General features: G+C 41.8%; 1 protein-coding gene across 2 annotated transcripts in view; it reads left to right on the top strand.

Annotated features, from left to right (window-relative positions):
* The window catches only part of TRABD2B (TraB domain containing 2B), a 450,683-nt gene that overhangs the window by 405,094 nt on the left and 31,528 nt on the right, over window positions 1–14,061 (top strand). Inside the window, exons 6-7 of one of the 2 annotated variants that reach the window (XM_053247704.1) lie at window positions 8,137–8,400; window positions 11,077–11,375. In XM_053247704.1, coding sequence (XP_053103679.1) covers window positions 8,137–8,400; window positions 11,077–11,239 — 427 coding nt within the window. In that variant the 3' untranslated portion in view covers window positions 11,240–11,375. Of the gene's footprint in view, window positions 1–8,136; window positions 8,401–11,076; window positions 11,376–14,061 lie in introns of those variants that run through there. The other variant, XM_053247703.1, reaches the window with a different exon arrangement.

Raw genomic sequence — 14,061 nt, 5'->3', positions numbered from 1 at the left:
CTGCTCCGGGTGCCGACAATGAGGGAGGCTCGGTTGTCATTCACGCGGGACAGGGCCTTCTCTGTTGCTGCCCTCAGACTCTGGAATGCTCTCCCACTGGCTATTCACTCCTCGGTCACCATCACAGCTTTTAGAAAGAGTGTAAAATCTTGGCTTTTTGCCCAGGCTTTTATTTGATTGTCTCTGCTGCTGTTTTTTTGTACTCAGTATTGCTTTTATGCTTTTGTTTTAAATTTTTAATCAGATTTGTTTTATATTTTTAGCGTAATATTTTGTGTCTTTTTTACAATCTTGTTTTTAAATTTTGCTGTAAACCGCCTTGGGATTGTTTGAATGAAAGGCGGTATATAAATTTAACAATAAATAAATAAATTATACTATGTCTCCATATATTTTATGCAATGTTAAAAGAAAATAATATTTGTTATACACACGACAAAACTTGGACTTGTTTCTTGCCCCCCTTTCTTTTTTCCTGAGTTGCCTGGACAAGGAGAGCTACTACTAGTTAGTACAAATTCAGTAACTTTCCTTGGAAGAGCAGGAAACAGTTTTCTTGTTGGCTTAGTTGGAAATTTCTTGCACTTATATTCTACAGTACACGGTACATTGAGATGGGAAGGCAGGCAGACACAGACTGGAATGATTGGCCAATCATTCAGAGCTAGTCTGAGCTCATTGGTTTGAGGAGAGGCTAGGGTGGGAGCATGTGGCTGAGGGCAAAGAATGAATTGGCTCTGTGAAAAAAGGCATTACTTGTAAAAATGCCTCTCTTCCTTCCTAAAATGTATATCTCCATGTTTTATATGCACCATGAACTGAGGCTGTTATTAAACTGGGATAAGTGTATTGTAATTAGAAATATATATAGTGTTTAGTAGTCAAAGCAAAAATGGCATTCAGGAAGCCTGGCTTTTTATGCCTATATCTTAAACCTTACTGATTCAGATGCTGCTTTGTGTTACCTGTGGATTCTTTGCATAACGGCACTGTAGGTTGCAAAAATATCAGTTGAAACAGCATGACTTGGTTTATTTAGCAAAGGCAGCCTTCAATCCAAAGTCTCTTGTCATCAAAGTGAATGTTCTCAAAGATAAGCCCCATCGTTTTTGAAATAAAAAAAGCACTTTGAAGCAGAGGTGAGCAGACACTAAGTCAACACAAAAGATTCAGTATTTTGCACCAAACTATTCTGACAAGGCATACTTATATTTGGGTATATTCTCCAAGAAACGGCTTTGAAGTGCTAATCAATAATAGAAATATTTTTGTATAAACTGCTTCCCAGGTAAATAATCTTCTTTCTACCAAGGGAAAATGATAACTTCTGTATATACTGGATTGAAGCCTCTAAGGAAAATGGCATCCAGGTTATTAGATGCTGGCTTCTTGGCTATGGTATGCACTTTGCTCTATAGTACACGAGGATCATTTCTCACCAGAATGAATTGGGAAAATTTGGATTTCTTCCATCTGAACCCCATCTAGAGAGCTCACTATAGCTTTCCTGCTTTAATAAATCTCTTCAAGAGATAGGCAGTGCCACATTGTGCTGAGGTAATCTTGGTGTTTGAAACCTTGATATCTTCTGCTGTGTGCAGTGTCCTTTCTAGCAGCACCATCACCAAACATAACTGTTGCCATCTGTATGTATGTATGTATGTGTATATTATTTTATTTTATTTCTTTTCATTTCATTTATGTATGTATGTATGTGTATATTATTTTATTTTATTTCTTTTCATTTCATTTATATACCACCCATCCAAAATGGATCAGAGTGGTTCATAATGAAGAATAAAACCATTAAAAATGTTAACATAAAATAAAACTAGTCAAATTATTGACATAACTCATTTTAAAACTATTAAAACCATGTAAATATTATTAAAAGCTAGGCTGAAAATATGGGCCTATAGGGATCTCTTGAAGATGATAAGCCTCTTGCGCCCATGAGGAGCACGTTCCACAATCTAGGAGCAGCTACCTGAGAAAGCCCAATCCCAAATCACCATCAGACAAACTGGTGACACCCAGTGATGAGCCTCTCCTCCTGATTATCTTAATTAGCAGTGGGGATTGTGCAGAGAAAGGCACTCTCTCAGGTAACCCCACTTAAGCCATTCAGGGCTTTAATGGTGATAACCAACATTTTTTATTTTGCCCAGAAACATACCGGCAGCCAGTGTAGCCATTTAAGAACAGGCATGATATGGTCTCTCCGAATTACTCCAGGGACCAATTATGCATGGTATTGCCACTGTACGTGACTAGAACTTTTAAAAATGTTTATAGTCAAGATAGCCTAGAAGCCCTAAGCAACTTTCATCCCAATCCCCAACTGCGAAATCTGAATGTAAACTACTTTTCTGTGTTTTAGAAGGTTAGGAGTTCCAGTGTAACTTGCTCTCACATCAGATGGTCGCAATCTAGTAGGTAATCAATAGAAGTAACCACTTGACCTATTTTAACTACCTTTTTCCTTTCATGTAGATGAGAAAGAATACAAAGTAAAAGAGAGAGATTTTCTCCAATCCTCCCCCCACCAAAAAAAACAACCCTCTTCTGAATAGCCCAGAGAGTAGTTTGCAGGGGCTCGTCCTTCATAGGGCATTTTGGTGCAGTGATGCTGCTGTGCAAGAGGGCAGTAAAAGAAGAACTACTGACCTCTTGTGTGATCATACATTGCACATCACTTCTGTTATTCCCAATGGAAGTTGCATGTGACATGCAATTGCACAAGGGGTCAGAAATTCTTGTACTGCCCTCTTGCACATCACTGTTGCCAGGTGTGCTAGAGCCCCGCAGTAGCACAACGCCTGCATTATGTTGTGGGATGTGGACATTCCTGTTTTCCCATGCTTTTAACTGAAATTTTAATATATTATCTGTTTTATGAATTTAACTGTTTTACGTATTGTGTTTATAAATGTTTATATCTGTTATGTTTTAACCTGTGCACCGCCTGGAGATGTCTATATCAGGTGGTATAGAAATATGATAAATAAATAATAGAATATGTAAGCCGGTATTCCTGGACTGTGGCTTTTGGACTCAGCATAATGATGTCACAATATGAGATAAAGCACACCATACATTGTTCAAGAGAAACAGGAGATGCAACCTTGGGCTGTGGTTTTTGGTGGTAGCCTCGTGTTTCTTATTACATGTAGTCCCACCCTGAAACTAGAGTTCTGCCAAATTGACATTTGAGGGATATTTGGAGGTTCTTGTTCAAGAGATATATCTGAGTAATTTCAAAGGAACTCAAACGATGTTTTGATACAACTAGTGAAATTTCTTAGGGGGTTTCTTTGCATCATAGAAACATGGGAAACTGCCATATACTGAGTCAGACCATTGATCTATCTAGTTCAGTATTGTCTTCACAGACTGGCAGCGGCTTCTCCAAGGTTGCAGGCAGGAATCTCTCTCAGCCCTACCTTGGAAAAGCCAGGGAGGGAACTTGAAACCTTCTGCTCTTCCCAGAGCGGCTCCATCTCCTGAGGGGAATATCTTGCAGTGCTCACACATCAAGTCTCCAATTCATATGCAACAAGGGAAGACCCTGCTTAGCTATGGGGACAAGTCATGCTTGCTACCACAAGACTAGCTCTCCTATGGAGTACCAAATGCTTTTTAAAAAAATGTGCATGTGTAACTGGAGATGTTCAACTGACTTCATCACTAACAAAACTTCTGGTCAGGTCACTAAACAAAAATGTTGGTGGAGAATAAGCAGACTAGCAGAGGCAGGTAAGCAAAGAGGAAACTCTTCCAAAATATCCTGGCATGGAACCATGCTTAAATACAAGCAACAAGACTGTTAGAATCTAGGCCAAATGCCATCCATAGTTTTTAGTCATAATCTGCAGTAGTTGCCAAAGTAATTGGAAGAAGGCGAGGAGGAGGGATCTTGATACCTCGCTTTTTAGCCATTAGGAAGTACTGCAAATGAATAGCCAAGATACCATCTTAGGAGCTGGCACTGGGATAAACATTTCCAGTCAAACAAACAACTCCCAATGAAAAAATACACACACACACCAAGAAGGATGTTTCTTGAGTGACATAATATGCTTTGGGAAGGACACCACAAGTGGTTTTCATTTTCCCAATGTTTCATTTATTGCATAATGAGGTTTACTTGACATTAAGAGAACTGGAATTGTTTTCTTTTCGTGGAAGATATTTTGAAACTTTGCTCCTATTCAAACACACAATGGGAGTTTTTTCTCTTTTGCTTAAATTAAAAAAATTAAAAAGGTCCTAAAGCCTGAGGGTTGTTCTCCCTATCTGGTTAAGGTTTGTTCTCAGTGCATACAGTTCTCAAATAGCACAGTTTCTGATTTTAAAATGAATATAGAATGATAGTACAGCCAATGGATTATAACCATCTTTATTATATGAGCAGTGATACGATGCAGACTGTTGAAAACTATCCACTGAATTATCACCTTTTAAAAATAGAAATAAAGAAGAATGTTGGGAATGGGAGGTAGGTTTTATAAATGGCACCCCCTGCTCAGAAATAGACTGATCTGAGCCAAAATTCCTTTAAATCTCCCCTTGATTCATAAATCAGCTTGGCCCCATTCCAAGTTGGCCCATCCGCTCTGCAAATCTTCCCTTCAGGCAGTGGGGATGGGGCTGCTTCTTAAATCTTCATTAGGCCCTAAACCGTGGTTCCCAAACTGGGAGCCTCCAGATATTGCTGAACTACAGCTCTCATCATCCCTAGCCACAATAAATTGTAGCTGGGGCTGATGGGAGTTGTAGTTCAGCAACATCTGGAGGCTCCCAGTCTGGGAACCACTGCCCTAGAGCCTTGCAAGCAGGAAGTCTCCAAAGCCAACAATCCAGGGAATTGTCGCTAGAAGCCTGGCAATCCATAATACACTAGGATAGCTCTATTAACTACAACATCCAAAGTCCGCTATCATCTCAAAACTTTGGATGAGGTTTGGAGAGGATGTCAGCTCTCTTCAGATGTTATAGAGCATAGCGGCACTCATGTTTAGAGCGCTGAAAGTGGGTCAGAAGCAAGGGCATAGCAAAGTTGGATTGGGCCCAGAGACAAGATTTTAAAATGCCCCCCCCCTCACTGAAGCGCAGCTCGTGAAGTAAAGAAATCTTAAATGAGGCTGAATAGTGGTAACCAAAAACATAGTGTGATATATCTATATCTATATCTATATCTATATCTATATCTATATCTATATCTATATCTATATCTATATCTATATATCTCCTATGTGCCACAATAGAACATCATCCTAAATTATTTTTAAAAGGTTTTGTAAACTGTGGACGATGCAAGTCATTTAATGGTACTAGAGAAAGACATGCTGTTCTGGTAGCTCCAGGTCTTAACACTCACATCAATTTCGGAGGATGAATACAACTGAAGGAAGCCCAGGCGGGTGCGCGGCTGGGGGAGTCAGTCATGTGACTTGCCTCGGGGGGGGGCAATGCAGTGGGCTCCCAGACAACTGTCTCTTCTTGCCGTATTACAGTTACGCCCCTGGTCAGAAGTTCTGTCCCAGTGCTGTCACTCACTTGACAACACCAGTCAGAGTTTCTAGTTAACTCTTTAAAAACCTTTATCGTTGGCCGTCTTCAGAGGTTATCCAGCACAGAGGTGCTCACACAGCACCAAAGTAGGTCGGAAATCCTGCCCTGGCACTGTCACTCACACACACACCCCCTTGCCAGCTACTCACGGTTTCAGCAGCTGTAACTGCAGTGGCTGCCGCTTCCTTGAATGGGGCTCTAGAAAAGAAGGAAATTCTGTGGAAGCTGGAGGGAAGGGAGAACAGGGAGAAAACTCAGCAGCTGTTGTATGAGGATAGACATCAATGATAAGATAAGCTGAACCCAGTGAAAGGAAGTTGCCTAACATCTGTGGGGGAAGGCCCAACAGCAACTGTCAAGATTTCAGCTGAGATCTGCATGTGTAGGTGTAGGAGTGGAAGTATGTGGGGAAAGGGGAGTTGTGTAGCTCTTGGGGAATAGAGGGATTGTCAGTCATTGTCTGGGGTAATTTATACTGATCAGATTAATGTATAGCAACATTTTGGATCGGTTATATTTATATAACTGTGCACTGACAATGGAATTGATTAACTGACGCTAGCTTATCCAGCTACTAGCTTTTTGTTTCCCAAAATAAATCTGACATTTGTTCCAAAGGAAGTCAAAGGTGTATTGTTTTCTGGTACAGTCCATTCATTCTGGATTTCTGAGGGGGAAAGCATGAGAAATAAAAAGATCAGAATATTATAGTGCCTTCTGTATTGTGTGAGTTGCCATAGCTGAGATTCATAATCTCCTGGCTCACACATTATGCTGCAAATGCATGTGTCACTCCTGTGAGTCAAGGAAATACTGGAAAGCACCCAAAAATAAAGTAGAAACCAGCCCTAGTAAGGGGCCTTCTCTCCCCACTCTATGGTGACAGTAATGGAATGAGAGTTGTAGGAGAGGAGGAAGTTTAAATTGGGACATGCACTCAGTTTGAATGTGGACCGGGGCAGCTTGGCTTTGACTTATGAAAAGTGACACACAATTCCTCCTACTGCCTGTGCTATGTTGTGACCTTTTATGAATTCATTTCTTTTTGATAAGGGATTAGATCAAATATTACCAGCTTGTGCATTGCTGTCACGTTTTAAGAGCGAGCCCTACCCATTTGAGTGCAGTGGTGCTGCCTGAAAACAGCTTGAATAGCTATCTTCTTACACTTGAGGATGGCTTGTGACAGCTATCACCATTCTTTTTTTAGAGTCATTTGGGTCCTGAGATAAAATAAAACACATGAAGCATCCCAACACTCCCGTATGCTAATCCCTTCTCCCCTCAGGATTGTCACCTGTCCCTTATTTTAGCTCAGTTGTTGTTACTAGGGCAGCAGACCAGAGGTCTTTCCATTTAAATAATATATTCCTAAAAGAATGTCCGGATTCTCTTAAAGGTATCATTCTCTTGCCCAAGATGCATGCAACTCTCAGAACAAGTTTATGAACCATGTGGATGCAGGAATTGCTAAGAATTTTCATTTTAACTTTGAGAATAAATTTCTAGACCTTAACGTTAGTGTCTCCTGAAGGTAAGCTTCAAACAGAGACCCCAAATATATATTAATTCCTTTTTACATTGTTGGAGGGTGTTGTTCTAAGACATGAGAAGTGTGTTTGCCAAGCATATTTCTCTTCAAAACCTTGAGATCAAAGCAAGAGAAAAATGATAGAATGGCAAGCATGTACGTATATAGTAATTTTTTGCTTGTTTATATGGCTTGCACACACCAGGACAGATGCCTCTGTGGGCAGAGGATGAAGGGTATCTGCAAATAAGTACAGAAAACTTGAATTGACAAAATATTCCCAATGTGAAATTTATAGGAATCCATAAAGCAATGTTAGTTCATTTTTGGCAGTGCTCCTGGTGCAATAGCAAAATGATGGCATGAGGCCTAAAGCTCACATGTTCCTTGCTGTTACCAAAAGTCTACCTTAACGAACCCCAAAAAAGTTCTTCAAAGACTAAGAAATGTAGAGTTAGAATGGACTAGATGGCTAATCCCAAACAGTTATCTAAAATATCTTTGCTGAGTGTTTGTGCTACCTTGGTTTAAATAAATAAATAAATCTCCAAAGTAGAAGATTCCTTGCAGCTCTCTACACAGCTTATTCATTGCTCAACTGCTATACAAAAACATTTCCATTTATTTATTTATTTATTTATTTATTTGATTGATTGATTGATTGATTGATTGATTGATTAATATACTGCCGTTCCGATACGGCTCAGGGCGGTTCACAACATTTTCTTATTCTAACAGAGACTGCGGCTCTGTTTTAGCATAGTAAGCTTTCACATTATCTCCGGTCAGGAGGAGAAGAAAGAGAGAGCCACATCTTCAGTACCCCTTGGTCTTATCCCATGCCTTACTTAGTGCTGTAGAGGATTTTAGCCATCATTTCTTCAAGGCAAAAATTGCACATTGCGTGCTATGCTGTGCTTTCTCTTCCTGGAATGTGAATCCATGTAGTACTTCATGTCTGCATTTTGCTAGTCCAGCTGGCCATTCAAACATCACTTCATCTTCTTCATAAACTTGTTTTACATTTACAGGTCCAAGATTAACATCAATCCACCTTCCAGGGACTCCTCACCAACAGTGGCACCTGCTCTCCATTTTTTGGAACATGTGCCACCATCTACTTCTTCTATGATTCCTCAGTCCAGTGAGGAAGACAGCCTGCCTCCACACCTTCTACTGCCAGACAGCATCAGTCAACTGGAGGAGTTTGGACGGCAGAAGAAATGGCATAAGAAGCAATACAAAAACCATCGCCAAAGACAGTTCAATGATCTCTGGGTCCGGATAGAAGATGGGTGAGTTGACTTGATCTCAAGGAGTGTTGTGCACCAATTTTCAGCTTCCATAGTGTTCTTCTGGAGGCTTTTCCGGATGACGTTTGGGTATGGTAATAAACAACTAGGTATTTGGGATATAGCCCACAAAAAGGTATGTGGCTTTCTCTAGAATGCTCACTGTGGGCAACAAGCTGCATGGATTACACATGCAGCAGGGCCTCTGCCAGTCCCTTTCATCTGTGTGAATCAATGAGCAGGGCCAGCAGGTTCTGAAGCACCCTGCATATCTGGGCTTTTTAGACCAGAAGTATCTGAAGCTAAAATTGCAGCCATTTGGATAAATTCTTTTTCGAAAGCCCTAGTAGGTCAGCTGATTTGAGAGAATGTGGTAACATCAGAGTACAGAGAGAAGCATGGTTTGTTTGCAAAGAAATTTATCTGTTGATCCACAGAACTGTGCACTTTCAAATAACAGAGTGTTTTATGGAGGTGTATCAGTCTACAAGAGGTGAGACTGTTTGCGCCCTTCTTCTATAGGCAATTAATATCTGGATGTGAAAAAGAAAATAGAAGGTAAAGGAGCTCAGTTGTAGCTGCTTTATTAATTTGTGTCCTTCCTCCAGTCATAGTTTGCTATCCTGCCCCAGCACAGCATCCCTCCAGTGGTTGTTGCTGGTGTCTACTTTGTATTTCTTTTTAGATTGTGAGCCCTTTTGCGAGAGGGAATTTTCTTATTTCTTATTTATTTTTCTGTGTAAACCTCTCTGAGAACTGTTGAAAAGCAGTATATAAATATTTCTAATTGTAGTTGTATAATATTCATAATTGTAGACCTCAGAGAATCATCTGTGGTGGCTGGAGAGGGTGTTGAGAAGCACTTTTAGAAGTAAATTAGAAGGTGCTTACCTGCGCTACCGCTACACCTGCGAGCTGTCTCAAACAGTGGTGCTCCGCCCAGTATCCTGTGTGGTGGCGGCACTCATCTGGTCTGCAGGATGCCATGTGCTGCCTGCAGGATGCCATGTGGAGCACTCATGTGCTGCCTGCAGGATGCCATGTGGAGCACCACTGCTCAAGGCAACTTGCAGATGTGGTGGTACTGCCAGTAAGCACCTTCTAAATTACTTTTTAAAGTGCCTCCACCTCCACCCGGTGCCACTCTCAATGGCCGCCCCAATGGAGTCTGATCCTGAGGAAGTGAGACCAGAACCAGTCCCAGGTCCTGACGCTTAGAAAAAGCCTGAAATAACCCCAGAACAAGAGCCTCCAGGAACGGCACCCTCAGAGCCAGCCCCTCCCATACTTTTGTATTCCCTGGTATCTGCATACCAGCGCCAGCAATAGGCTAAGCAGTATCTGGAGGAGGATGAGCAGGAGGAGTTGCTAAGACTGCCCTTTTAAAGCTTCCACTCTCCAGACAGAGAGGTGAAGCCCAGGAAGAGTGGCCTGAGTTCAGAAGTATTTAAGGGCTCAGTTTACTGATCAACATGTCAGAGCAACCTGTTCCTGGAATCTATCTGTGGTGCAGCAGCTACAGCTTGCATCTCACACCTCATGGAGTCCTGTCTGTGGAGTGGGACAGGACATATTCCTTTATATTAAAGCTAGAGATTAGAGGCCAGGTCCATGACCAGAGCTCTAATGCTGGATCTCATGGCATGACAAGGACAAGATAGGCAAAGCAGATGAAATCAAGAACTGGGACATCTGTAAGGGACTGCATAGAATGAATTTGTTGGTGTATATGGATGCTCATCTGCCACTTGAGAACCTCACTGCTTTGCTGTTATAAGAACGAATGTGTAAAATGTAAAATAAAATAAAAAACAGAGGAGGAGAAAAATGAGATAATGGGCTGTTGAATTAAAATAAATCGTGATGCCAGCACTTTCATTATCAAGATACAAGGATGGGCTGTAGCTCAGTGCTAGAGCTCTAGGGGTGTGCACAGAACTGGTTTTCCCAGTTTTGTACTCCCCCCACCCCTAACTGGACCCCCAGCTCGGTTCAAATTCAGACTGGCTCGGGCCCGGTTCAAAGCCCCTACTGTGCATTTGAAAGTGTTAAAAATAATTACTCACAGTGGCTGTGGGCGGGGCAGAGGCAGTTCCCCCGGCCCCCACCAGCCTCCCCCTGTGTGTCCAGAGCTGGTTTGAGCACAACTTGTGCCCAGTTTGGACATTCTTCAGCCCATTTTGGATGTCTGCATCTGTGTGGAGCCATTTGTTTGACATCTGTGCATGTGCATGGGCCATTTTCATGGCCCAAGCTGGTTTGGCTGGTTCAGCTCAACCTAGAACTGTACCAGACCTGGTGCAATTCCAGTTCAAGCCTGTGAGCCAAGCCAGTTCGAGTATGAGCCAGCTTGCACACCCCTATAGAAGCACCTGTTTTGCATGAAGAAGGTCGCAGGTTCAGTTCCCAACATCTCTGGTTAGGGCTGGAAAAGAGCCCAATGTGAACCTTGTAAAGCCATCTCCAGTCAGTGTAGACAATACTGAGTAAGAGTCTGACTCATTATAAGGCAGCATCCTCTGTCCCTATGTAGTTGCTTTGCAGAGATCCCTGTGGTTTTGTGGGTAAACCCTGTTATACAGACAATTTTAGACCTCCATTAGCAGTTGCCAGTAGGTTTTGTATCCATGTTTCATATGTTATGGGATGAAACTCACAGGTCATTCTTTCCTCTCCTAGATTATTTCCCACTCCCCATTCTGGATGTGTGAAAAGCAAATCATGTTGTTTTACTGAAAGAGGAATAATAACACCAAGAATGGCATTTTTGTGGAATGCTAACAGTGGATACTCATTCCCAGAGAACAGCAGAAGCATTAGCAAGCATCATCAGCTTATTTGAGAGATGACAGCTTTTTCAGCCTAAGAAAGAAAAGCCCAGTGATGAAGGCAGGCAAGTGCAATAAACTGCACTAATTATAGCCAGAAATAGCAGTCCTTATCAACTGTGCTGGAATTTCAGCCAGCCGGATGCCCTTTCTTTTACAGACAACATGGTGAAATAAAACAGAATGCTGTCAGTCACAACAAGCTTTTAATTTGATTTAACTGTTCTTGAAAGGTAAATTTCACTAACATGAACTCAAATTGTTTCCACTGTAGTTCCACACAGTGCCAAAATATAGTGCTTATCTTCATTAAAGGAGCAGCTGGGTTTCTTTGGAAGCAGCTTAGGTGCTTTTGAAGTCTAACAGGTACAACTGTGGTCAGATTATTTTTCTTTCTGCATAGAGGTTTTACCTGCTCCACAGCCACACCGCTGCTTTTCATGGCACGGCACTCGCTCTACCAAAGCAATAAAAAGCGTTCCTGGCCACTGCCTCAACCTGAGAAACCAGAAAAGGTTTTGGTTCCAGGAACACTCCCAGGCTATATGCCTGATCTTTCAGGGGGAGTGCAACCCCATTTGGAACAGGCAGATCTAAACCATATCTCGGGTCTTGACCCCTACAAACAGTAAAGTTGTAAAGTTGTGCCGTTGAGTCGGTGTCGACTCCTGGCACCCACAGAGCCCTGTGGTTTTCTTCGGTAGAATACAGGAGGGGGTTACCATTGCCTCCTCCTTGCAGCATCTTCCTATATTGCTGCTGCCCGATATAGTACCAGTGGGGACTTGAAACAGCAACCTTCTGCTTGTTAGTAAAGTATTTCACTGCTGTGCCAAGGTGGCTCCTACAAACAGTACCTCCATCTTAATTTAATGTAAACCGCCCTGAGCCTTTTGGAAGGGCGGTATAAAAGTTTTAATAATAATAATAAATAATAATAATCTTATTTGGATTCAACTTCAGTTATAGATTGATTGATTGTTAAATTTTTATTCCACATTAAAACAATCTAAAGGTGGTTTACAAAACATTTACATAAGAATATAAGAACAGCCCTGCTGGATCAGGCCCAAGGCCCATCTAGTCCAGCATCCTGTTTCACACAATAAAACAGGATTAAAACAATATAAGACTATACAACATACACAAGAATATTAAATTGGAATAGAAAAATACAAGTTTTATTAAAAGTTTTAAAAACATACACCATAGGACCATAAAATAGAGAGCAGCAGCAACATAAACAACACTTATCTAAAAGCCTGGGGAAAAGCCAAGATTTCACTTCCTTTCTAAAAAAAAACTGTAATGTAGACTGAGGAATGGATGCCCACCAGGAGACCATTCCAATGTTTCAGGGCAATAACTGAGAAGGTCCTGTCCCACGTATACAAGGCTCCATTGTCGGCACATGGAGCAGAGCCCCCTACAATGACCTTGTCAAGCAGGCAGAAACCCTTGGGAGCAGGCGGTCCCTCAGATATCCAGGGCCCAAACTGTTAAGGGTTTTAAAGGTCAAAACCACCAGCTCCTTGAATTGGACCCGGAAACAAATTGGCAGCCAATGTAGCTCTTTCAAAATGGGTGTAATATGATCCCAGTGAGCAGCTCCAGATAAAATCCTAGCTGCCACATTTTGCACTTGCTGCAGTTGCTGAATATTCTTGGAGGGCAGCCCCATGTATAGCATGGAACACTGGATTATAGTAATCCAGCCATGATATGACTACGGCGTGGGTAACTGTGGACAGATCTGCCTTCTCAAGAAAGGGACACAGCTGCTGCACTAGCCAAAGTTGTGTAAAGGCACCCCTGGCCACTGCCTCCACCTGAGCTTCCAAAAGCAGAACGAGATCCAACAATATCCCCAAACTGTACACCTGCTCATAATCATGAGGGATGATTATCCCTTATCCAGCCCATTACTGCCCCCAGGCAGGCATTCAGGGAAGTTATGCCATTTCCTGATGAAGGTGATGAGGAGAAATAGATTTGGGTGTCATCAGCATATTGATAACACCCTGCACTAAATCTCCTGATGATCAATCCCAGTGGTTTCATGTAGATGTTAGAGCATTGGAGACAGTATGGAGCTTTGTGGAACTCCATACAATAACTCTCAATTTGCAGAGCAACAGTCTCCAAGTGACACCATCTGGAATCTACCCAAGAGGTAAGAACTGAACGACTGTAAAACGGTGCCACCTAATCCTACCTCCCTCAGGCAACCCAGAAGGATACCATGGTCGATAGTATCGAAAGCCACCGAGAGATCCAAAAGGATCAGCTGAGTCACACTCCCTCTGTCAATATCTAATTGGAGGTCATCCATCAGGCCAAACAAGGCAGTCTCAACCCCACAGCCCACCCAAAAGCCAGTCTGAAATGGGTCTAGATAATCAGTTACCTAACAAACAAAAATTGATATTTGTTAGTCAGAATTCATACATAATACTGAAATATTCTAAACTCTTGCTGGCTAAATAATTTCTTCAGATGGCACCAGTCTTTTGCTGGTTGAACAGCTCCTTCTGTGAGTTTGTACCTCCAAGCTGCCTTGCTGCTTTGCCTTAACTGAGGCTTAATCTCCAATTTAGATATAATAATCTTTATAAATGAATGTCAGCAGATCTTGTGAAAATGCGTAGAACTGGGACAAACCTACTAACTGATCTAATTACATTTGCCTAGTATGGACCCATTTGATGATACACTGGCCATGTTACCTCTTCAAAAAAATATCCAAGTGGGTTGCTGCACTTCTTATATTTTGAACCCCCTCAGTTCCCCACCACCACACACTTATACGGATTTGAAAGCAACACCACACATTCAG

This window comes from Hemicordylus capensis, chromosome 4 (assembly GCF_027244095.1).
Source record: "Hemicordylus capensis ecotype Gifberg chromosome 4, rHemCap1.1.pri, whole genome shotgun sequence".
NCBI lineage: Eukaryota > Metazoa > Chordata > Lepidosauria > Squamata > Cordylidae > Hemicordylus > Hemicordylus capensis.
This window is presented reverse-complemented; position numbering and strand designations above follow the sequence as displayed.